Source organism: Dendrobates tinctorius, unplaced genomic scaffold, assembly GCF_039654945.1.
Source record: "Dendrobates tinctorius isolate UK_male_01 unplaced genomic scaffold, ASM3965494v1 ptg000108l, whole genome shotgun sequence".
Lineage (NCBI taxonomy): Eukaryota > Metazoa > Chordata > Amphibia > Anura > Dendrobatidae > Dendrobates > Dendrobates tinctorius.
Genome location: NW_027361776.1, coordinates 2,843,872 through 2,869,221, shown reverse-complemented (window position 1 = coordinate 2,869,221; position 25,350 = coordinate 2,843,872). Strand labels below are relative to the sequence as shown.

The window sequence follows — 25,350 nt, the reverse complement described above, 5'->3', positions numbered from 1 at the left end:
GTTCCCCACCGCTGGCAAATCTGCTGGAAAACCTCGGGGTGCAGGGACCATTCTCCGGCCGCGACCCCCTGCCGACTCAGGAAATCTGCTGCCCAATTTTCCACACCTGGTATATGGACCGCTGAAATTACTGAGTGGTGCCTCTCGGCCCAGCGAAGTACATGTTGTATCTCGCGCATGGCTGCCCTGCTGCGCGTGCCTCCCTGGTGATTCACATACGCCACTGCCGTGGCGTTGTCTGACTGGACCCGGACTGGGCGACCCACTAGCCAGTGCTGAAAATGCTGCAACGCCAACCGCACTGCTCGAATCTCCAACAAGTTGATCGGCAGAAGGGCCTCCTGGGGAGACCACTGCCCCTGTGCTGTGTGATGACGAATCACTGCTCCCCAACCGAGAAGACTCGCGTCGGTTGTGACCACCAACCACTGATCTGGAGGAAAGGGTTTCCCCTGAAGGAGAGAGGAGTCGCGCGTCCACCATTGCAGTGCCTGCCGGACCTGAAAAGACAACCTGCACTGATGATCCAGGGAGAAAGGACTCCTGTCCCATGCTGCCAAAAGAGCATGCTGCAGGGGGCGAAGAAGAAAGTGCGCAAACGGGATTGCTTCAATTGCTGCTACCATCCTTCCTAGCACCCTCATCCCAAATCGAATCGTGTGAGGGCCTGGCCGCTGAAGACTCCGAACCCCTCGCCGGAGCGCCTGGGCCTTGTCTCGAGGGAGAATTACCAACCCTTGGGAGGTGTCGAAAATCATCCCCAGGAATGGAATCCTCTGAGCCGGGGTAAGACATGACTTCTTCCCATTGACTAACCATCCCAGGCGGGATAGGGTTTCCAGCGTAATGCCGACATTCTCCTCGCACGCCTGAAAAGACGATCCTTTCACTAACAGGTCGTCCAAGTATGGCAGCACTACTATGCCCCGAGAATGAAGAATGGCCATAACGACCGCCAACACTTTCGTGAAAACCCTGGGTGCCGTGGCCAACCCGAACGGCAGAGCCATAAACTGGAAATGCCGGCCATTTATTGCAAAACGAAGGAACTTCTGATGCGGAGGAAAAATAGGGATGTGCAGGTAGGCATCCTGGACATCGATTGAGGCCAAATACTCTCCATGCTCCATGGCCAATATCACTGACCGGAGGGATTCCATCCGAAAGTGCCTGACCTTGATGAACCTGTTTAGGAGCTTTAGGTCCAAAACCGGTCTTACCGTTCCGTCCTTCTTGGGAACTGCGAATAGGTTGGAATAAAATCCCTGGGCCTCTTCGCCCTCTGGTACCGGGATAATGACCCTGTTGTGCAGAAGAATCCTGATGGCCCCTAGCAATGCCTCTGCCTGGGATTGCAATTTGGGAAGACGGGATTGAAAAAATCTCCTTGGAGGGTGTCCGATAAACTCTATTTTGTACCCGAATGACACCATTTCCACCACCCATGCGTCGTGTGCCCCTTGACCCAGACGTGGCGGAACCTGAGCAGACGACCGCCTACTCTGGTGTCCTCGGGTACCTGATGCCTCAAGTCATTTTGTAGAGGGCCTCTGAGACCTAGCTCCCTTTGACCTGGGCGGACGGCCCCGCATCCTCCCCAGCGGGTTGGCTCTATACGTGACCTGGCGCTCTCTGTCTTGGTTGCGACGAGCCGGGGCAGTAGAACCGGGCGCTGATGCCCATCCTGGGGCGCGAAGTGCCCGAAAGCGCGCCTGTGGTTGACGAAAGGGCGGTCTGCTCTTCTGCTGTGGGAGAAAGTTACTCTTTCCCCCAGTGGCATCTGAAATAAGCTTGTCTAGCTTCTCCCCAAAAAGCCGATTACCCTGATAAGGCAGAGATGTTAACGACTTTTTGAAATCGAATCGGCCCGCCATAGCCTTAGCCACAAGGCTCTCCTAATGGCGATAGCGTTTGCTGCGGCTAGCGCCGCGCAATTAGCCGCATCCAAGGATGCATTAATTAGATAGTCTCCTGCCATCGAGATCTGATTTGCTATCTCAGACACCTCTACCGGCAAATCTCTGTCCTGCAGGACTTTGTTCAAAGACTCCGACCACGACATCATGGCCTTGGCCACCCATGTAGCTGCGAAGGAAGGCAAAAGCGCTGACCCCGATGCCTCATACACCGAGCGGGCTAGACCCTCTATGAGCCGATCCGTGGGGTCCTTAATGGAAGACCCACTAGGCACCGACAACAATGATCTTGAAGCCAGGCGTGACACTGGGGGATCCACAATCGGAGATTCCGCCCACTCTTTACAGAGCTCTGGTGCAAACGGGTACCTTGTCTCTAGCGTTTTCTGCCCTGAAAAACGCTTGTCTGGGCGTTCCCTGTGCCGCTGTACCGTGTCCTCGAATTCAGGATGGGTGCTAAACACCCTATGTGGGCGCCTGGCCTTTTTAAAAGATATCTTATGCCCTGCGGCCAGGGAGACGTCCTCCTCAATACCAAGAGTCTGATTGACGGCCTCAATGAGACTGTCCACTGTCTCCCGACACCCGGGAATATCCAGATCCAAGGCTTCCTGCCTATCCTCATCCGAACTCTGCTCGCTCTCAGACAATGGTGATGGAGAGCGAGATGCCGCACTCACAGATGCCGAAGCACCGGAAGGGCCCGGAGACGCCATATGGGTTCTTTCCCTGTACGTCTCTTTAGAGAGGGTACGGCCGTTGCAGGCCGGCGGCTCAAGTGAGGTGGATGAACCTTTCCAAACCGGAGAGCCATTGTCTCTACCCCTATCCGGGGCCTGAAGGGTCTCGATCGCCTTCGTAAGTGAAGCCATAGACCGAGATAGCGATAACGCCCATTCCGGGGGCTCCGACCCCCTGGGCTCCGTTGGCGGGGAGGGCTCCTGGGCGCGTTCGGAACTACAGGCCTCACATATCTTAATGGTCTGCGCTCGCGTGAACACAGCCCCACAGGAAATGCATGCGGTATAAAGGAAAGTGTGCTTCTTCCCTTTTCCAGACATACTGCGGAAAAAAACCTTTTCCTATATACTATGTCTTTTTTTTTTTTTTTTATGGCATCCAGGGGTATGAGGAGAAGGAGGACAACCTGCCCTAGTGTGGCCAAGATGGGGTCCCACTTACCCGAGCTCCGGCTGCCTCCCCGTGCTCCTGTGCTGCTGCTGCTGGCGCTCGACTGCCGTCTGGAGGCTCCCAGCTGCTGTCTCCCTGGGTAGGCTGCGATGCTTCCTGACCGCGGCCTACCCCATTCTGACGCCGGGGCCTCCATTTTATCCAGCGCCCGCCCAGTATCCAGGGGCGGAGCTGGATCTGACGTCGTTGGGGGGCGGGCGCTGGACCCGACGTCACGCTGCGTCCTAGGCCAACGCCGCGGCCCAAATTTCGGCCCTGCCCCCCGCCGCACCGGGGGGCGGGCCTTCCCCGCTGCCTAGGCCGCAAGCCGCGGGCTAAATTTCGGCACTGCCCGCCCACCGCACCGGGGGGCGGGCCTTCCCCGCGGTCTAGGCCGAAGCCGGGGGCTAAACCTGAGCCCTCCGAATGCCGTGGCAAGGGAGAAGGGGAACACGCCTGTTGCGCCGAAGAAGCCCTCCTGCTCTGCCTGCAGGCAGGAGAGGGGAGCCGCTCCAGCCCCTGGAAAGTACGCTGCAGCCCTGGCCTGGAAAAAACCTCCCGCTGCCCAGGAGCCCTGCTTACCCTGAGGTAAACCGCATCTTCGGACGGTGCAGGCACCCTAGCTCCGTCCGCCTTGGCTGGGCGAGGAGAGGGACCGTCCGCCACCACGCAATATCCGATTGGCGTAGCCGTGGGGCCGCACAGACTAGTCTTGTGCCTCTGTGCAAGCCCATGGTTTCGCTACCTAGGGGTGGACAGGGCTAAGTCTGGCATACTGTCCCACGTCGCGGGAGAGGGAACGTGGAGGGACACTCGCACGTGGTCGCCCGTTGATGGTTTGGGGAAATCGGATCCTTTCAATAGGATGCGCTGCCCCTGTCATATCTTCTTTAAAAGAAAAAAGAAAAAATAGATGTCTGGGGAAAAGTCCCAGAGATGTCCCTCGGTGCGGGAAAGGATACGCGGAGGAATACTCGCGCGTGCTCGCCCGTTGATGTTTGGGGGAGATCGGACCCTTTCAATAGGGTCCGTCGCCCCAGTCTCCTCTTCATAGCAAGAAAATGTTTAAAAAAAAAAAAAATAGTCTGGAGAGACCCAGACTGCGTGTGCCTCCATCAGACACTAAGCAAAAACTGGTTTCCGCCCGCTATCGGGGCGAGGGTGTATGCGGCGGAGGAGGAGCTAACTTGTTTTTTTGTATACTTAGTGTCGGCCTCCAGACGGCAGTAGCACACACCCACAGTCTCTGTGTCCCCCAATGAGGCAAGGAGAAATGGTATTTTTTTTTTTTTAACCAAACTTTGGATATTTTTTCACCACTTAAATAAGAAAGAACCTAGACATATTTGGTGTCTATGAACACGTAATGACCTGGAGAATCATATTGACAAGTCAGTTTTAGCATTTAGCGAACATGGTGAAAAAACCCCAAAAACTGGAATTGCACTTTTTGTTAAATTTCACCGCACTTGGATTTTTTTCCCGTTTTTCAGTACACTATATGTTAAAACCAATGGTGTCGTTCAAAAGTACAACTCGAATCGCAAAAAAACAAGCCCTCACATGGCCACATTGACCGAAAAATAAAAAAGTTATGGCTCTGGGAAGAAGGGGAGCAAAAAACGAAAATACCTCTGGAATGAAATGGGTTAAATTTAATGGATAACGATATTGTGATGGTTTATTATGTAATTATAAACATGTTATGGTTAATTGGATGGCTTGTAATTTTGTTATATATTCATCTTACCAATAAAAAAAAGATATGATTAAAAAAAAAAAAAAAACCACGCATATTTGGTATTGCGGTGTTCAGAAACGCCTGATCTATCAAAATCTAAAAAGAATTAATCGAATTGGTAAACTGCATAGCAAGAAAAAAATCAATACATCAGAATTACATTTTTTGGTTGCCACAAAATTGGACCAAAATGCAATAACAGGCGATCAAAACATCATATGTATCCTCAAGTGGTGTCAATAAAACTGTTAGCTCGTTATGGGTCTTAGAAAATGGCACCATTTATTTTAACTATTTTTTTTATTTTTTTCACCACTTAAATAGATAAGAACCTATACATCAATGGTACCTGCAAACTCATAATGACCTGGAGAATCATAATGGCAGGTCAGATTTAGCAATTTCTGTAATTACACTTTTTTTTACATTTTCATCGCACTTGGAATTTTTTTCCTATTTTCCTGTACACTATATGGTAAAATCAATGGTGTTGTTCAAAAGTACAACTCGCGCCATTAAAAACAATTCCTCACAGGGGGGCGTGGCCTGGAAGCTCATGGTGCAGGCTGCATAGTCAGGGAGCTCCTGCAGACACGAGCTACCACTCGGCTTCAAGCGGCTCAAACAGGCTGATTTTGTCACCTTTGTCTACTAGAGGACCCAGGGAGCACATAGCATGCCGCGAGGACCCCCGAAACTGCGCAGTAACCCGGAAAAGCTTACAGATTTCTACAGCAGGGAAGGGCTGCAGCAATCCAAGATGGCACCGGCATCTCACTCAGGCTCTGCATCCTCCCATCCCTCCTCTAGGGACATCAGAGAGACAGTGGCGATGGAAACAGAAGATATTCCTCTTACCCAGGCCACAATGCAGCGCCTCTTGTCCTCCCTCTGAAAGGCTCTCCATGACGATATGAAAGGTATGATTGGGGAGCTTAGGCAGGACATTGTTTCCCTGGGTGACCGCACAGACCATATTGAGCAGAAAATGGTGGAATATGCGACTGCTCATAATGTCCTGGCTGATGATTACTCTGCCCTAGAGGAACGTTTTTCGACTCAGCAACTTAAACTATGGGATTTGGAGGACAGATCCTGCAGATGTAACATAAGACTTCGTGGTATTCCTGAGACTGTTAAAGAGGCTGATCTGTCTGATCACTTTACGGCCTTTCTCAAAGAGGTTCTCCCTGATGCTCAATCCAGGCCCCTGGGAATAGAAAGGATTCACCGGGTGCCCAAACCCTCCCACATTAATCAATCTCTTCCCAGGGATGTGCTTGCCTGTCTCCACTCTTTTAGGGTAAAGGAAGATTTCATGCATGCAATGAGAGATCAGAGAACCCTTCCGGAGCCCTTTTCAAAAATTGCTGTTTTTCCGGATCTCTCGGCAGGGACCTTAGCCAGAAGAAGAGAGTTTGCGCCCCTGTGTAAGGTGTTAAGAGAAAATAGCTGTCATGTCGGACGCTGTTCACACCACAGCGTCCGGCAGGCAGCGGTAGTTCCATCTCCGTCCACTATAGCCTCAGTGGCGCCGGCTTGATTTTACTCAGGTTATCTGGGGTTAATCTAGCTGGAAATCAGGTGGGATGTTTGGTCACGCCCACGGTCTTTAAATAGTCGTGCTGGCCTGTGGGCGTCGCCGATTATAACTTGTGTTTTGTGCCAAGTGGTTCCGGTCTGGAGTGGAGGTGTTGGAGAGAGAAATTCATATCTGGTGTCGTATGATCCGTTGTTACCTTTTCGCCTTCCTATATTTGTGCTTTGTTTTGCCCTGTTCACATTATAGTATTGTCCTGTGTGGTTGCGGCGCGGTGTGGTTTGAGTTCTCCCTGTCTGTCATTACTGTGTGGGTTTTGGTGGTTTGACATCTCACTGGGTGGAGGGTGGACGGTTCAGCTTAGGGCTGAGCAGGAGATAAGGAGAGGCTGGAGGCTCAGGCATTTGCACCTTTAGCAAAAACCCTGGGTTGAGGGTCAGACAGGGTTTTCCCTAGTTTGAGGGACTCCGCAGGGGCCCGGGTTTTGTCAGCCTCCTTCGACCTAAGCCTCGCATAACATTATAATCGGCCTAACATTTTTCCATGGATTCCATGACTTCCATAAACCGCCAGTTGGCGGCGCTGTCCGTACAGGTCACCGAGTTGAAGGGGGCAGTTCAGCAGCAGGGCCTGGTTGTAGCTAATGTACAAGCGGCTTCTGCTGGTGCAGGTGCAGAGCCTAAGATTCCGCTGCCTGAACGATTTTCTGGGGAACGCAGCAAATTTGTCATCTTTCGGGAGGCCTGCAAGTTATACTTTCGCATGCGCCCGGTCTCCTCAGGTAATGAGGCTCAGCTGGTGGGTCTGGTGTTATCATTACTGAGTGGGGACCCCCAAGCATGGGCGTTTTCCTTACCAGCCGACTCTGCTACGTTTCATTCGGTTGAGAATGTTTTTTCAGCACTCGGGCTCATTTATGATGACCCCGACAGATTGGCTTTAGCAGAATCTAAAATCCGCGCCCTCCGTCAGGGGGAACGTATGGCGGAAGACTATTGTTCAGAATTTCGCCGTTGGGCAGTAGACACACAGTGGAACGACCCAGCGCTGCGGAGTCAGTTTATTCATGGGGTCTCAGAAAGAGTTAAACAGGCCATCCTGATGTATGAGACTCCTGCATCGTTAGAATCTGCCATGAGTTTGGTTATCCGTATTGATCGCCGTTTGCGTCAAGGGGCGCAGGGGTGCCAGTGTGGTTGCTGCAGAGGAGCCCACGGAACCTATGCAAATCGCTGGGGTATCACATGTGCAGCGTCGCGTTCCTGGGTTCAGGAAGCATGGAGCATGTTTTTACTGTGGTAAAAGAGATCATTATGTAAATGCTTGTCCTGTGCTACCAAAGAAAGTCGCACCGGCGGAAAACTGGTAAGCTCAGAGGGTATGGAGTAGGCCCAACTGAGCGTATGCATATCCTCCATGATGGTATCTCAATGTATGCTCCCTGCCAGGGTTATTATTGCGGGCAGAGAGCTACCAATATCAGTGTTTGTGGATAGCGGTTCAGCCACCAATCTCATGGATGAGGAGTTTGCACGCATGGCAGGTTTCAAGATCGAAAAACTCCCTCATCCTATTCGCGTGGTTACCATTAATGCCGCTCCCCTCCCACAGGGGGAGATTACTGAGTTTGTAGCTGAGGTTAAACTCCACATTGGGGTCCTACATTCTGAGTGGGTTACATGTAAGGTACTCAATAATCTCCCAGCACAAATAGTCCTGGGTTTCCCATGGTTGTCTAAGCACAACCCGGTGATTGACTGGAGAACCCAGGACATAGTCCAGTGGAGCAGTTTCTGCCAGGAAAATTGCTTGGCCACATGTGTGTCCGCCGTGAAGTCCAGCCTTCCGGAGGCATTGCTGGATTTTGCGGACGTATTCTCTGAGAGGGGTTGTTCAGAACTACCTCCACATCGAGCCTATGACTGTCAAATTAGGTTAAAACCCGGGGCTAAATTGCCAAAGGCGAGGATGTTTAGTATTTCTGGTCCGGAGAGACAAGCTCTTAAGGACTACATTGCGGAGAGTTTAAGTAAAGGGCACATCCGGCCTTCATCCTCACCTGTAGCAGCGGGGTTTTTCTTCATTAAGAAAAAAGATGGGGGGTTACGCCCGTGTCTGGATTTCCGGGAGTTAAACCAGATTTCGGTCCGTGATCCCTACCCGATGCCTCTGATCCCTGATTTGTTCAACCAGGTGGCTGGTGCGAAGTGGTTTTCCAAACTTGACCTCAGGGGGGCATATAACCTCATAAGGGTCCGTCGGGGGGATGAGTGGAAGACGGCATTTAATACCCCTGAGGGTCATTTTGAAAGCCTAGTTATGCCATTTGGGTTGACAACCGCACCTGCTGTGTTCCAACATTTCATAAATGATGTATTTGCTCATGTGCTGGGGAAATTTGTGATTGTGTACCTGGATGATATCCTTATTTATTCGAGCGACCAGGACACTCATTTAGAGCATGTCAGGCAGGTGTTACAGCTGCTCCGTGAGAATAAGCTCTATGCTAAGCTTGAAAAATGCGTGTTTTTTGTTCAAGAGTGGCCTTTTTTGGGATATATTGTGTCCGCCGCAGGGTTTAAAATGGATGCCGCGAAGGTGCAAGCGGTGCTGCGATGGGAACGGCCTGGTAATCTAAAAGCGCTCCAGCGGTTCCTTGGGTTTGCCAACTATTATAGGAAGTTTATTAAGAATTTCTCTACTATAGCCAAACCGCTCACGGACATGACGAAAAAAGGTACCAATCTCGCTATCTGGTCTGAGGATGCGGTGCGTGCATTTGAGCTTCTGAAGAACCGTTTTGCTTCAGCCCCCATTCTGGTGCAACCGGACGTATCTAAACCTTTTACGGTGGAGGTCGATGCGTCTGAGGTGGGAGTGGGGGCAGTAATGTCACAGGGCTCGTCCTTGAGCACTTTGCGTCCATGCGCCTACTTCTCCAAGAAGCTGTCGCCGGCCGAACGGAATTACGACATCGGCAACAGGGAGTTGTTGGCCATCAAATTGGCTTTTGAGGAATGGCGACACTTCTTGGAGGGGGCGGCCCACCAAGTCACAGTCATCACCGACCATAAAAACCTGCTCTATCTGGAGTCGGCCAAGCGTCTGTCTCCCAGGCAGGCTCGCTGGGCATTGTTTTAACTTTCTGGTGACTTACCGTCCTGGGGCGAAAAACACCAAGGCGGATGCCTTGTCCAGGTGTTTTCCAGGGGGAGAACCTCGGGAAGAGCCGGTACCCATCCTCCAGGAAGGTGTAGTGGTTTCGGCTCTCACGACTGAGGTAGAGGCGGAGATTGCCGAGGCCCAGGAGGAGGTACCACCAGGACTTCCCGCTAATAAGTCGTTCGTACCCCTTCATCTTCGTCTTCAAGTGTTGGGGGAACACCACGACTCTGTCTTGGCCGGTCATCCAGGGGTTAGGGGCACCTTGGAACTGGTATCGCGCCGCTTCTGGTGGCCAAAAATCCGGCAGGATGTGGTTTCCTACGTGACAGCTTGCATCACGTGCGCCAGGGCCAAGTCGCCCAGAGCCCGTCCTGCTGGCACTCTACAGCCTCTGGGGATACCTAGTAGGCCATGGACAGAAATCTCCATGGACTTTATCACAGACTTGCCTGCCTCGGCGGGGAACACGGTCATCCTGGTGGTGGTTGATCGATTTTCGAAGATGGCGCATTTTGTGTCGTTGCCTTCCTTGCCCAACGCGAAGACGTTGGCTCAGGTCTTTGTGCAGGAGGTGGTCAGACTGCACGGAGTTCCGTCGGACATAGTGTCTGATAGGGGTACCCAGTTTGTGGCGAAGTTTTGGAAAGCTTTTTGCTCACGATTGGGGATCAAGTTGTCTCATTCGTCGGCGTTTCATCCGCAGTCAAATGGTCAAACTGAGCGCATGAACCAAAATCTGGAGCAGTATTTGCGATGTTTTGTGTCTGACAACCAAGAGGAGTGGTCGACGTTCCTTCCCTTGGCCGAGTTCGCATTAAATAATCACCGCCAAGAATCATCGGGAGAGTCTCCGTTCTTTTGTGTTTATGGGCACCATCCTCAATTTTGTACCTTGCGTCAGGGGGGTTCTGGGGGCGTCCCAGAGGAGGACCGGTTAGGAGTTCAACTATCATCGGTCTGGAGGAGTGTGAAACAGCGATTGCTGAGCATGAGTGCAAGATACAAACGTGTGGCTGACTCTAGACGCGTGCCAGGTCCGGACCTGTGTGTGGGTGATTGGGTGTGGTTAGCTACTAAAAACATAAAACTCAAAATTCCATCATTGAAATTGGGTCCAAGGTTTATTGGCCCTTCTAAGATTGCTGCCATCATAAACCCGGTTGCTTATCGGTTGGAGCTTCCTGCGGTATACAAGATACACAACGTGTTTCACAGGTCTTTATTGAAAAAGGTGGTAGGCTCTGTGGACATGACGCCGATGCCACCTCCAGTCATGGTGGATGGTAATTTAGAGTTTGAAGTCTCCAAGGTGGTGGACTCTCGAGTACTGCGCCGTACTCTTCAGTATTTGGTGCACTGGCGGGGGTATGGTCCGGAGGAGAGGTCTTGGGTACCAGCCTCGGACATACATGCGTATCGGCTGGTCAGTTCCTTTCACCGCCGTCATCCGGACAGGCCGGGTCCTATGTGTCTTGAGGGCCCTGGGGTCCCTCGTAGAAGACGGGGTACTGTCATGTCGGACGCTGTTCACACCACAGCGTCCGGCAGGCAGCGGTAGTTCCATCTCCGTCCACTATAGCCTCAGTGGCGCCGGCTTGATTTTACTCAGGTTATCTGGGGTTAATCTAGCTGGAAATCAGGTGGGATGTTTGGTCACGCCCACGGTCTTTAAATAGTCGTGCTGGCCTGTGGGCGTCGCCGATTATAGCTTGTGTTTTGTGCCAAGTGGTTCCGGTCTGGAGTGGAGGTGTTGGAGAGAGAAATTCATATCTGGTGTCGTATGATCCGTTGTTACCTTTTCGCCTTCCTATATTTGTGCTTTGTTTTGCCCTGTTCACATTATAGTATTGTCCTGTGTGGTTGCGGCGCGGTGTGGTTTGAGTTCTCCCTGTCTGTCATTACTGTGTGGGTTTTGGTGGTTTGACATCTCACTGGGTGGAGGGTGGAGGGTTCAGCTTAGGGCTGAGCAGGAGATAAGGAGAGGCTGGAGGCTCAGGCATTTGCACCTTTAGCAAAAACCCTGGGTTGAGGGTCAGACAGGGTTTTCCCTAGTTTGAGGGACTCCGCAGGGGCCCGGGTTTTGTCAGCCTCCTTCGACCTAAGCCTCGCATAACAATAGCATTCCTTATAACTGGGGTTTTCCGGTGAAGATCCGATTTGTGCATATGGAGACAAGATACGTTTTTCACTCACCTAAGAAGCTGGAACAAGCACTTTGTGATTGGAACCTACTGGTCTCCCCAAAGAGGGGTAGTCCACAACCTGGCCGAGTACAGCCTTCGAGAAGAGTAAGAGCGGACTGGGAGACGGCAGGTTGACCTTACTAAAACTACTCTAGGTGGCACACAGCCTTAAATTCTTCTTGTGGCCTCTGTCTGCAGATGGCTTTTCTTTCCCTGATGCAGCGTGGGAGAATGGTGTATTCAAAGGGACCTGGTTTTCCCTTTTTTTCCCTCTCCTGGTGCTGTTTATCTGCCCCATTGCAGTATTCATACTGCCTGTTACGTTTACATAGATATTCTTTTTATTGTCTGTTTACTTGTTTCCCTCATTTTGATGTGTATTCCTTTTTGTCGTCCCTGGGTGTGTCTGGTGAGACGTGTTCTCCACAGTTTCGAAACCTTTTTTACACATGACAGTGAAACTTGTTTCTTTAAATGTCAGGGGGCTTAACTCGCCGTTTAAACGCTCTATGTTGTGGGAGGAGGCTCGCCGGAATAAAGCAGATGTATTGTGTATACAGGAGTCCCATATGCTCGAAGGGGACAACCACCAGGTCCGTAGTCTCATGTATCCCACGGCCTTCTTTGCCAATAATACTTCAAAAAGGGCTGGTGTCTGTATCTTTGTTAAAAAGGATACTCCTTTTCAACTCCTCAATGAGATTGCGGACCCGGGAGGGAGATTTATTATTCTGAATTGTGTTATAGATGGTTCAGGATATTCTATTGTTAATGTGTATGCCCCTAACCTCTCCCCTGTGAAATTTATGAGAGAATTGTTAAAAGTTGTGGAGGTGGAGGCTAGAGGCGGAGTTATTATATGTGGTGACTTTAATGTTGTCCCTTCAAGGGCTTTAGACTGTTCACCGCGCTCAAAAGTGGGTCGAGGTGAACTGAGCTCTCTCTGTTTGGAAAAACATTTACATGATGTCTGGAGATACTTACATGCTACAGAGAGGGATTTTTCCTTCTTTTCCCATAGACACAGCTCCTACTCCAGAATTGACTACTTCCTAGTTGACAGCGGAACTCTCCCAGCATGTGTTTCGGCGGAGGTGGGAACAATCTCCTGGTCAGACCATGCTCCTGTCAGTTTGGAAATATCTGTGGGGTTTCGGCCACGGACTCCCTGGCAATGGAAACTAAATCCTGCTCTTTTAACTAGGCAGGAGGTGGGGACGGATGTGGAGGCGCAGCTGGCGGAATACTTCTCTATCAATGATAATCAGTCAGTTTCTAATGAAACTATATGGGAAGCCCACAAGGCTTTTGTTAGAGGCCTCTTTATACAAAGAGCATCCCAACTTAAAAGAGAGCGCGAGCACACTAGAGCGACCTTAGTGGCTGATTTGCAACGGTTGGAACGCATTAACAAGCTTAACCCGTCCCCTTTGGTCTCTAAACAACTGGCCTTAACCCGTTCACAACTCAGGTCCTTTCTATTAGATCAGCATGAGAAGTATTTGAGGAAAATGAAAACTTCTTTTTATGCAATGGGGGACAGAGCGGGTTCATTACTTGCTAAACGTATCAAAAAGAGGGAAAGGTTAGCTCATATTGAGGCCTTGCGAGATCATTCTGGAACCCTTATACGTAACCCCATCGCTATAGCTGAGGTATTTGCACAATTTTATTCTAAATTATATAACTTAGAGGGAGATGTGAATACCCCGCTTCCATCACAGACAGATATCCAAACCTATCTAGATTCCATCTCTCTCCCAAAATTGTCGCAGACCCAACTTGAGGCCCTTAACTCTCCTTTCTCTTTATCTGAAATAAAGCAGGTTATAAAAACTACTAAACTTCATTCCGCCCCAGGTCCAGATGGACTTCCTAACGATTATTATAGACGTTTTTCTTCTGTTCTTGCCCCGTACCTCCTCCGTACTTTCTCCTCGTGGCAAAGGTCTGGGTCGGTCTCTGCTATTTCCCTTCAGGCTACCATTGTCACTATACCCAAGCCAGGTAAATCTACAGAGGACCCGGGAAATTATCGTCCCATCTCATTACTGAACTGTGATGTAAAAATTTTTTCTAGATTATTGGCATCTAGATTGAATGTAATTACCCCGTCCCTGGTTCATCCAGACCAGGTGGGTTTTGTGGCCGGTAGGAGGGCTGGAGATGGCACTAGACGTATGATTGACGTTATTGATGTGGCTGAAAAGATGGGTGTCCCCGGTGTGCTTCTCTCGTTGGACGCAGAGAAGGCTTTTGACAGGGTACATTGGGGATACCTTAGCTCTGTCCTTAAAAAGTTCGGTTTTGATGGCCCAATATTGTCGGCTATTCTGTCGTTATACTCTAACCCTAATGCTAGGGTGCTATCTTCAGGTTTTTTGTCCTCCCCCTTCCAGATCACTAACGGAACCCGTCAGGGTTGCCCCCTGTCACCGATTATATTTTCTTTGGCTATAGAACCCCTGGCTGAGTCCATAAGATCTAACAAAAATATTTCAGGTTATCATATAGGTTCACACCACCATTTGATTGGCTTATATGCAGATGACATTATTATCACTTGTACTGACTTGCATAAATCTTTACCGGCTGTTATGACTTCTCTGTCCTTTTTCTCAGCAATTTCCTTTTATAACCTTAATGCGACTAAGTCTCTTATTTTTCCCATAGCAGTCCCTTCGCCGCTTCAAGAGAAACTGAAAACAGAACTCCCCTTTACATGGTGGGATGACGGAATTCCATACTTAGGTATAACCCTTACCCGCTCAAAATATATCGCCTCAACTAACATGGGAAACTTGGTCTCAGCTCTAAATTCCGAAATCTCTAGACACCCTTTACATGGTTTTTCGTGGATAGCCCGAGTCCAAGCCTTTAAAATGTTTCTTCTCCCTAAAATTCTTTATTATTTAAGTTCCCTCCCTATTGTAATTCCTTCCAAATTCCTCACTAAACTCCAAAATATTACTAACCGATATATATGGGCTAATAAAAAACCTAGAGTAGCGGGTAAAATTATGTATCTTCCATATACGGAAGGTGGCATGGGAGTTCCCTACATAGCCGGGTATTATAAGGCTGCTGTTTTAGAAGCGGTGAAAAAGTGGTGGTCAACCCCGCTTGAGAATTTGGGCTGGATACAGATAGAATCGAGCTTTGTCGAAGGGTCCTCATTACGGTGCCTACTAGAGGCAGAATCGCTTCGGCCGACGCCTTATTCCCCTCCGCTAATTACAATGCAGGCCACCCTTATAGGTTGGAGGCGAGTGGTGGGAGATTGGATCTCACTGCCGCCGAGCCTGATAAATATCAAGGCCCTGTCCTTTCACATACCCTATATTGATCTCCTTCCCTGGATGAAGGCTGGTATCCACTCACTGGGAGATTTGTTGTGGGAGGGTACCTTCTCGTCCTTTTCCAAATTATGCTCGAACTTCTCTGGTATAGAGAAAACGGTTTTCCAACACTTCCAAGTGAAACATTTATTATCATCAATACACCGCCTCTCCTTCCCTTTATTACCTGTATGCCCCTCTTCTTTTCAAAAATTTCTCCTATCCAACCCTCACCAGTACAAGGGCTTATCTGCTATATATAAAGCTTGTAATAACCTTTTATTTCCTATAAGACCAACTTATATGTCGCGTTGGGAGGAGGATTTATCTTTTCACGCCTCGGATGAAGAGTGGAGAGCGGGAATAAAAGCAATACAGCGGGCATCTAAATGTTTCAACCACCATGAGACACTAAAAAAGATTCATCTTAGATGGTACTATCCCCCGATTACTTTATCTAAATTTGGAAAGAATTTCTCCCCTTTGTGCTGGAGACAGTGTGGAGGAAGAGGTACTTTGGCTCACATGTGGTGGAAATGTCCTAGTTTGACTCCCTTTTGGTTAGTTGTCTCAAATTTACTTAAATCTGTGACGGGTATTGATTTCCCTCTATCTCCTCAACTGGCAGTTCTAAACATTGGGATCGAAACACTTCCCCTAGAATTCGTACCCTTGGTCTCGAATATATTGATGGCTGCTAGGATTAGCCTCGCTGCTAAATGGAAGGCCCCGCTCCCGCCTACCCTCGCGGAGTTGGTGGTCAGACTTAACTCAACATTTCATCATGAGTACTTTCTTTCACTAGATGCAGGGGTCAGAGACAGGGTAATGAAGAACTGGGCGGGTTGGGTTTCCCACCCCTTGGCATCTCCCATAAAGTTTAGTACTTAGTCTATACATCGGATCGGATTAGGATTTCTTGAGTCTTACCGGATCCCCCCCCCCTCCCTTCCTTTTCATACGGTCTCATTGTCTGATATTGTTATTGTTGTTTGCATTTTTGTCTGTCTATAATATGATCTTTGGTTTTCTTTCTGTAAAATCATTTCTGTCTTTGAAAAATTCAATAAAAATTTATTGGATAAAAAAAAAAAAAAAAACAATTCCTCACATGGTCATATTGACTGAGAAATAAAAAAGTTATGGCTCTGTGAAGAAGGGGAGCAAAAAAGTGAAAAAATGGAAAATCTCAAGGCTGTAAAGAGGTTAATACGCTCTAGAGACAAGTTTGTTAGGGTGTGTGCACATGCTGCAGAATGCTCTGCGGATTTGTCTGCGCGGATTTAGTAAAATCCGCAGGTAAATCCGCGGGTCAGAAGACCTGCGGTTTATCTGCGGATTACCCTGCGGTTTTGCAATGGAGCAGATGGCAAACTGCAGCGGAATCCGCAGAAAGAGTTGACATGTCATTTCTCTTTCTGCGGATTGAAAACCACAGCAAAACCGCTCAGAAAAATCTGCACCGTCTGCACTGCGGTTTTCGTTTTCCATAGGTTATAATGCTACTGTACATCGCAGAAGAATCCGCAGCATGTGCACACGGCTTCATAGTACTAGTAGAAAACTTGGCACTCAGGTGAATTGTTTTAAGAAGATAATTTTATTGTAAAGAAGAGGTCTTGGTCAAACAGTGTAATGACCTTCATCAGTCAGACAGTTTGCATTGTGAACAAGGATAAAGGCAATAACGAACATTCTGGATAATCAACATGTGCTGTGGCAGTGAGTGGGGACCCCACTGCCGCAGCATATGCTGCATATCCAGAGCATTCATTATTGCCTGTACTATTTCTATATTTATTATGCTTTGCTTATATAGCGCTATCATATTCCGCAAAGCTTTACAGACATTGTGAGACAGTGATAATAATCTAGATTCCCTATCAGTATGTCTTTGGAGTGTGGGAGGAAACCGGAGCTCTCGGAGGAAACCCATGCAAACACGGGGAGAACATAAAAACTCCTTGCAGATGATGTCCTTGGTGGGATTTGACGAAACATCTTCTCTATTTTTGGATTCCCTGCACACAATAAAATATTCTTACAACAATTCACCTGAGTGTCAAGTTTCTACAAGATTTATATGAGATATGATCCTATTTGTGCAACATCCACATAAGTGCTGTAATCATTATTATGGTTGTTTAATAAACCCAAGTATTCTATATTATTTTCATCCTTAATCAAGTCCTAAAAAAATAAAGTATTTAATACTATAGACAATGTAGAAATAATTAAAAAAGGGCAATAAAAACAAGTCCGCACATCCCTTTCTAAACCATGTCTGCACCTTAGGGACCAAAATACTGATGACCTGAACTGGTATATGCATTGTATTGAGTAGTCCAACCTTTTCTGGATACATCACAGATTAGGTTCCAGGCCTTGAGGATATTAGGAGTCTTGCTTTGCAGCTGCACCACACACTGATATGCCCTTTTCTTAAACTCCTCGTCTTCATCAAACCTCTTTTTGGATTCCTAGTAAATGAAATGCATTTATTTAAAGGGAACCTGTCATCAGAATTGTGCTCAGTAACCTGGAGACAGTGTCAGGTTGGCGTTGTTATACTGATTAAAATGATACCTTGGTTGATGAACTCAGTCTTGTGATTGTCGTTTAATCTTTATTTTCACTCTTTAGTTAATGAGATTCTCTTGCTTCGGGGCTTGCTGTGGTGGGAGTCTTTATGTGGTGCTGTGCTTACATATTCATCTGCATGGCTCTCCTAGTGTATCCTCACCCATCCTGTAGACTGTGAGCCCTCGCGGGCAGGGTCCTCTCTCCTTTTGTACTTGTGTGTGCCTTGTTTTGCTCATGTTTATTGTACTTCTCTATATTTAACCCTTTCACATGTAAAGCGCCATGGAATAAATGGAGCTATAAAAATGTATAATTTTAATAATGACCGGACACTGATCCCTCAGTGACCTGCCCCGTATTTTACATACTGAATATAATATGGCTTGAAAAAACAATTCACATTCATCAGGCAGGTGTTGTAGCATGATATGATGTATAATATGTATATATTCATTTTATTTATGCATTTTGTTTTGTTGGGAAAAAAATATCTTAATCAAAATGGCATCGGCGTCCGTGTATGCGCAGTGGCATCCATCGCGTTCCAGTGCAATTTTGGTAGAGGAAAAAAACCCAGCTATATCAAGATGGTGCTGGCGGCGCCTGAGCAGTAGCATCTATCGGAATGCAATACATGCTACTGTGCAGGCACCACTGTCATTTTGCTATAGAAAAAAATTTGGCTCCACCAAAATGTCAGCGGCGGAGCCTACGCAGTGATACTATCTTGTATCATCTATCAGTGATACAATTGCACAGGCGCCACCATCTTGATGGAGCCTAAAATTTTTTTCTCTAGCAAAATGGTACAGGCGGCATCAACTGCGCAGTAGCATCAATTGGAAAGCAATAGATGCTATTGTGCAGGCGCGGCCACGGGTACCATTATGATTAAGGTAATTTTTTTTCCCCAAGAATATGCCTAAGTAAAATGAATATATGCATATTATACATCATATCATGCTACGCCGCTGTAGCATAACTGAAAAGTACAAATATAAAAAAGTACAAATTCATCAACAAACTATCATTTTAATCAGCATAACGACGACTACCTGACAGTGTCTGTAGGTTACTGAGCACAATCCTAATGACAGATTCACTTTAAGCCAGTTGTGTCGGAACTCACATTCTCCAAATGCAAGTGTGACACGAACATAACCCATGCGCATACAATGTAGGCAAATAATGGAGTAACATCAAGCATGAAGCTTTTCAACAACAAAATATTTACTAAAATCCATATTTCCTGATCTTTATATATTTGCTTTGTTTTTGGGTCCCAGAAAGTCCTTTATGATTTGCGCTTGGCAAAGAATAACTCCCTCTGAAGGCCAGCGGACTGGCATACTTCATTAGCTAAGCAGTCAACCATTCTGCATCAGCTAAAAATAAAGAGGGCTGCATTATCCATTGAAATGAACCAACCAGTCAGCAAGCCTGTCACTTACAGTACAAATGACAAGTACAAGACAGAAATGGACCTGCTGGGACCCAAAACCGTAGAGGATATCTAAGGATCAAGGCCTTGCATAACTGAAATACATTAATAAGTTGTATATCTTACTATTAAGAGCAACATTTTTGTTTAACTGGACAATATCTTTAAAGATTTATAGTGTGGAAACACCTTCAAAATTTCTATTTGGGAGATTATTAAAATGGGTCTTCACTTTCACACAATGATTTGAAAGAGTATGGAATAAGTATAACGTTTTAAAAAGATAAAAAAAAAGCTTACCTTGTAAAATGCTTGGAGATCGCCAATAGGTGGCGAGACGGATAGATAGTTTGGGAATTTATCCTGAAGGTGAGCAATCAACATGCCAAACTGAGTGCCCCAATCTCCTAAGTGGTTTAGCCTGTAAATGATTATAACCCACAAATTGTATTTATAGACAGAACATTCCATTCCTAAACATCTGTACACAACATTTTGAAATAAACATTTGATTTCTACCTTAGAGTTGTCTACTACCGGAGTGCAGCATAGTAATATATATATATATTCTAGCTGAAGAGCCCGGCGCTGCCCGGGCATAGTAACTAACTGTGGTTAGCTATAGCAAATTCTAATTATCCTCCATCCCATAGTCCCATGCCCATATACCCATCATACATATCCACGATCCCATAGGCCCGTGCCCATATACCCATCATACATATCCTCCATTCCATAGTCGAGTGCCCATATACCCATCACACATCCTCCATCCCATAGTCCCATGCCCATATACCCATCACACATCCTCCATCCCATAGTCCCATGCCCATACACCCATCATACATATTCGCCATCCCATAGTCGAGTGCCCATATACCCTTCATACATATCCGCCATCCCATAGGCCCGTGCCCATATACCCATCATACATGTCCTCCATCCCATAGTCCAGTGCACATATACCCATCATGCATATTCTCCATCCCATAGTCCAGTGCACATATACCCATCATGCATATTCTCCATCCCATAGTCGCATGCCCATATACCCATCATACATATTCTCCATCCCATAGTCCCATGCCCATATACCCATTCATACATATTCGCCATCCCATAGTCGAGGGCCCATATACCCATCACACATCCTTCATCTCATAGTCCCATGCCCATATACCCATCATACATATCCTCCATCCCATAGTCCAATGCCCATATACCCATCACACATCCTTCATCCCATAGTCCCGTGCCCATATACATATCCGCCATCCCATAGTCCCGTGCCCATATACCCGTCAAACATATCCTCCATCCCATAGTCAAGTGCCCATATAGCCATCACACATCCTCCATCCCATAGTCCCGTGCCCAAATACATATCCGCCATCCCATAGTCCCGTGCCCATATACCTGTCATACAAATCCTCCATCCCATAGTCCAGTGCCCATATATCCATCACACATCCTCCATCCCATAGTCAACCATTATGACATCATAATGAGCGGCGGCGGGGCTTGCGACCTATGATGACATCAGCGTTGCCATGGCAACCGTTGTGACATCATAATGAGGGGCGGGGCTTGATACGCACACACTGCTTCCCCAGTATGCAAATAGGGGCATTATGACATCACAAGGAGGGGCGGGGCTTGACACGCACACACTTTTTCCCCCAGTATGTAGATAGGGGCAAAATTGTTTGGTGAATTGGAACACGCGGGGTTAAAATTTCGCCTCACAACATAGCCTATAACGCTCTCGGGGGTCCAGACGTGTGACTGTGCAAAATTTTGTGGCCGCGACGGTGCGGATGCCAATGCCGGACACACACACCCACATTGAGCTTTATATATTAGATATATATATATATATATATATATATAAATATATATATTAGCTGAAGAGCCCGGCGCTGCCCGGGCATAGTAACTAACTGTGGTTAGTTATAGCAAATTATAATTATCCTCCATCCCATAGTCCCGTGCCCATATACCCATCATACATATCCGCCATCTCATAGTCCTGTGCCCATATACCCATCATACATATCCTCCATCCCATAGTCCAGTGCCCATATACCCATCACACATCCTCCATCCCATAGTCAACCATTATGACATCATAATGAGCGGCGGCAGGGCTTGCAACCTATGATGACATCAGCGTCGCCATGGCAACCATTATGACATCATAATGAAGGGCGGGGCTTGATACGCACACACTGTTTCCCCAGTATGCAAAAATAGGGGCATTATGACATCATAATGAGGGACGAGGCTTGACACGCACACACTTTTTCCCCAGTATGTAGATAGGGGCAAAATTGTTTGGTGAATTGGAACGCGACGCGCGGGGTTAAAATTTCACCTCACAACATAGCTTAGGACGCTCTCGGGGTCCAGACGTGCGACTGTGCCAAATTTTGTGGCTGTAGCTGCGACGGTGCGGATGCTTATCCCGGACATACACACACATACATACATACATGCACACTTTGAGCTATATATATTAGATATATATATATATATATATATATATATACACACACACACATGCACACACATGCATATACACTATATACTACAGCAGTTATGTGACAATGTCAGGTAAATGCTGGGGACACTGCACTAATTCAAGAGGAACAGAATTTGTACACAATTTTTATTGTATATTGCATTGTGGGGTGTTATTAGCCAGATTGACAGTCAAAATTGAATGAAAGAAGAGGAAGGTAACAACGTTACAACAGTGCTGATCATGTAGGCAAAATGGATGCTATTGGAATGGGGGGGATCGATATAGGTGAATAATGAAAGAATAAACAAGCATTGTAAAAATATGGGTTTATAATATCTGACTTTGTACAGACTAGTAAATATTTACTGATTGGCAATCATTTAATTCCTTAGTGACCGGGCCAATTTTGATCTTAATGGCAAAGTCAAATTTTTGAATTCTGACCAGTGTCACTTTATGTGATTATAACTCTGGAACGCTTCAACGGATCCCACTGATTCTGAGAGTGGTTTTTTTTCATGACTTCTTCTACTTCATGACAGTGGTAACATTTCTTCGATATTACTTGCATTTATTTGAGAAAATATTGGAAATTTGGCTAAAAAAATTAAAATTTTGCCATTATCAAACTTTTAATTCTTATGTCTTTATATCAGAGAGTTATGCACACAAAATAGTTAATAAATAACACTTTCCACATATTTACTTTACATCAGCATCATTTTTGAAACATGATTTTTTTTGTTAGGAACTTAGAAGGGTTAAAAATTGACCAGGAATTACTCATTTTTACATCAAAACTTACAAAACCATTTTTTTAGGGGCCACCTCACATTTAAAGTGACTTTGGGAGGTCTATGACAGAAAATATCCAAAAGTCACACCATTCTAAACAACTGCATCTTCCAACATACTCAAAACCACATTCAACAAGTTTATTAACCCTTCCGTTGCTTCACAGGAGCTAAAGCAATGTGGTAAGAAAAAAATGAAACTGTTTTCACAAAAATTTTACTTTAGCTCCAAGTCTGTTACTTTCACAAGGGTAACAGGAGAAAACTGACCATAACATTTATGGTTCAATTTCCCTTGCCTATGCCGATACCCTATATGCGGGGAAATCCACTGTTTGGGTGCACGGTAGTGCTCGGAAGGGAAGGAGCTCCATTTGACTTTTTGAATGCAAAAATGGCTGGAATTGAGAGGAGACACCATGTCTAATTTGAAAAGCCCCTGATGTGCCTAAAAAGTGGAAACCCCCCCACAAGTGACCTCATTTTGGAAACTAGACCCCTTAGGCCTGTTTCACACTTCAGTTTTTTGTGTCAGTTAAAATCTGCCAAAATGGCGGAAAGCAGATCCGTTGCTAAACTGATGTGAACGAATGCGCCACCGGACCGTTTTTTTGACGGATCCGATGAATTTTAAAGGAACCGTAGGCCGGGGAGGTGGGGGAGGGGAGAGAGAGAGATTTTTTCCAGCTGCCAGAACTGACTTTAAGGTTAAATTTCAGGCTGAGTGAAGTCTTTCGGGCATGCGCAGTGTGAAGTGCAGATCCTGCCGCCCGAAAAAACGTTACATGCTCCGTTCGGGCATGTCAGCGGACGTCAAAATTTTGGTGAATCAGCAAAAAAACGGATCCAACGGATGGCCATCTGTCAAGATCGGCCGGTAATGCAACTCAATGGGAAAAAAAACGGATCCGCCAAGCAAAATGGCGGATCCGTTTTTTTTTGCAAAACGGCGAATCTTGACTGATGGACAAAAACTGATGTGTGAAACAGGCCTTAGGGAACTTATCTAGATTTGTCATGATCATCTGAAACCACCAGGTGCTTCACAGAGGTTTATAACGTAGAGCGGTGAAAATAAAAAAAAAAATCATTCTACCAACAAATATGTACTTTTAGCCCAATTTGTTTTTATTTTCACAAGGATAAGAGGAGAAAATGAACGTCAAAATTTGTTGAACATTTTCAACTGAGTACGCCACTACCCCAAATGTAGTGGAATGCTACTATTTGGGTGCATGGCAGGGCTCGGAAGAAAAGGAGCACCGTTTTACTTTTTGAATGCAAAAACGGTTGGACTCGAGAGAGGAGACGCTGCGTTTGTAGAGCCCCCCGATATGTTTAAACAGTAGAAACCTGCAAGTGAAACCATTTTGGAAACTAGACCCCTTAGTGAACTTATCTAGATGTGTCATGAGTACCTTGAAACCCCAGATGCTTCACAGAAATTTATGACATACAGCTATGAAAATTAAACAAAATCACATTTTACCCACAAAAATGTACTTTTAGCCCCAATTTTTTATTTTCAAAGGAGTAACAGGAATAAATGGATAAATGGACCAAAAAATGTGTTGTGCAATTTCTCTTGACTAGTGTTGACCATTCCGATACTGCAAATATCGGGTATCGGCCGATATTCGCTGTATCGGAATTCCGATACAAAGTACCGATATTTTTTCAATATCGGAATCGGAAGTTACCATAATGCAATGAGCCACTGTTGTGGCTCTGATTGGCTGCCGAAATGACGTCTGTTCGGGCCTTCCGGGGGGTCTGTGCTGACTGCCTGGGGGTATGTACCGGCCTGCCGTGGGTCTGTGCCGACTGCCTGGGGGTCTGTGCCGGCCTGCCTGGGGGTCTGTGCCGACTGCCCGGGGGTCTGTGCCGACTGCCCGGGGGTCTGTGCCGACTGCCCGGGGGTCTGTGCCGACTGCCCGGGGGTCTGTGCCGACTGCCCGGGGGTCTGTGCAGGCATCGTCCGATGGGACTACAAGTCCCATCGGGCGATGCCTGCTACCATGACAGTGATTGACACATTAGCCAATGATGGGACAGTAGTAGTCCCATCATCCGGCTAATGTGTTGAATGTAAAAAAAAAAAAATACATACTACATGCTACATACATATTACATATATACTACATGCAACATGCATACTACATACATACCACATATATACTACATGCCTGCAACATATATATATATACTACATGCAACATATATACTACATATATACCACATATATACTACATGCATGCAACATACATATATACTACATGCAACATGCATACTACATATATACTACATGCATGCAAAATACATGCAACAAACATGTATATATAACATATATACTACATGCAACATACATACTACATATATACTACATGCAACATACATACTACATATATACCACATGCATGCAACATGCATACTACATATATACTACATGCATACTACATACATACCACATGCATGCAACATGCATACTACATATATACCACATGCATGCAACATGCATACTACATATATACCACATATATAATACATGCATGCAACATACATATATACTACATGCAACATGCATACTACATATATACTACATGCATGCAACATACATACTAAATATATACCACATGCATGCAACATGCATACTACATATATACCACATATATACTACATGCATGCAACATACATACAACATGTATACTACATGCATGCAACATGCATACTACATATATACAACATATATACTACATGCATGCAACATACATATATACAACATATATACTACATGCATGCAACATACATATATACAACATATATACTACATGCAACATACATATATATACTACATGCATGCAACATACATATATACAACATATATACTACATGCAACATATATACAATATATACTACATGCAACATACATATATACAACATATATACTACATGCAA

The 25,350-nt window shown here is 46.4% G+C and overlaps 1 protein-coding gene across 3 annotated transcripts in view; it reads right to left on the bottom strand.

Moving 5' to 3' along the window:
• RARS1 (arginyl-tRNA synthetase 1) overlaps positions 1–25,350 on the bottom strand; it is a 679,371-nt gene that overhangs the window by 262,798 nt on the left and 391,223 nt on the right. For all 3 annotated transcript variants that reach the window (XM_073589463.1, XM_073589464.1, XM_073589462.1), the window contains exons 7-8: positions 19,378–19,498; positions 17,404–17,533 (exon numbers count right to left, since the gene is read on the bottom strand). In XM_073589463.1, the coding sequence (XP_073445564.1) occupies positions 17,404–17,533; positions 19,378–19,498 (251 nt within the window). The remainder of the gene's footprint in view (positions 1–17,403; positions 17,534–19,377; positions 19,499–25,350) is intronic.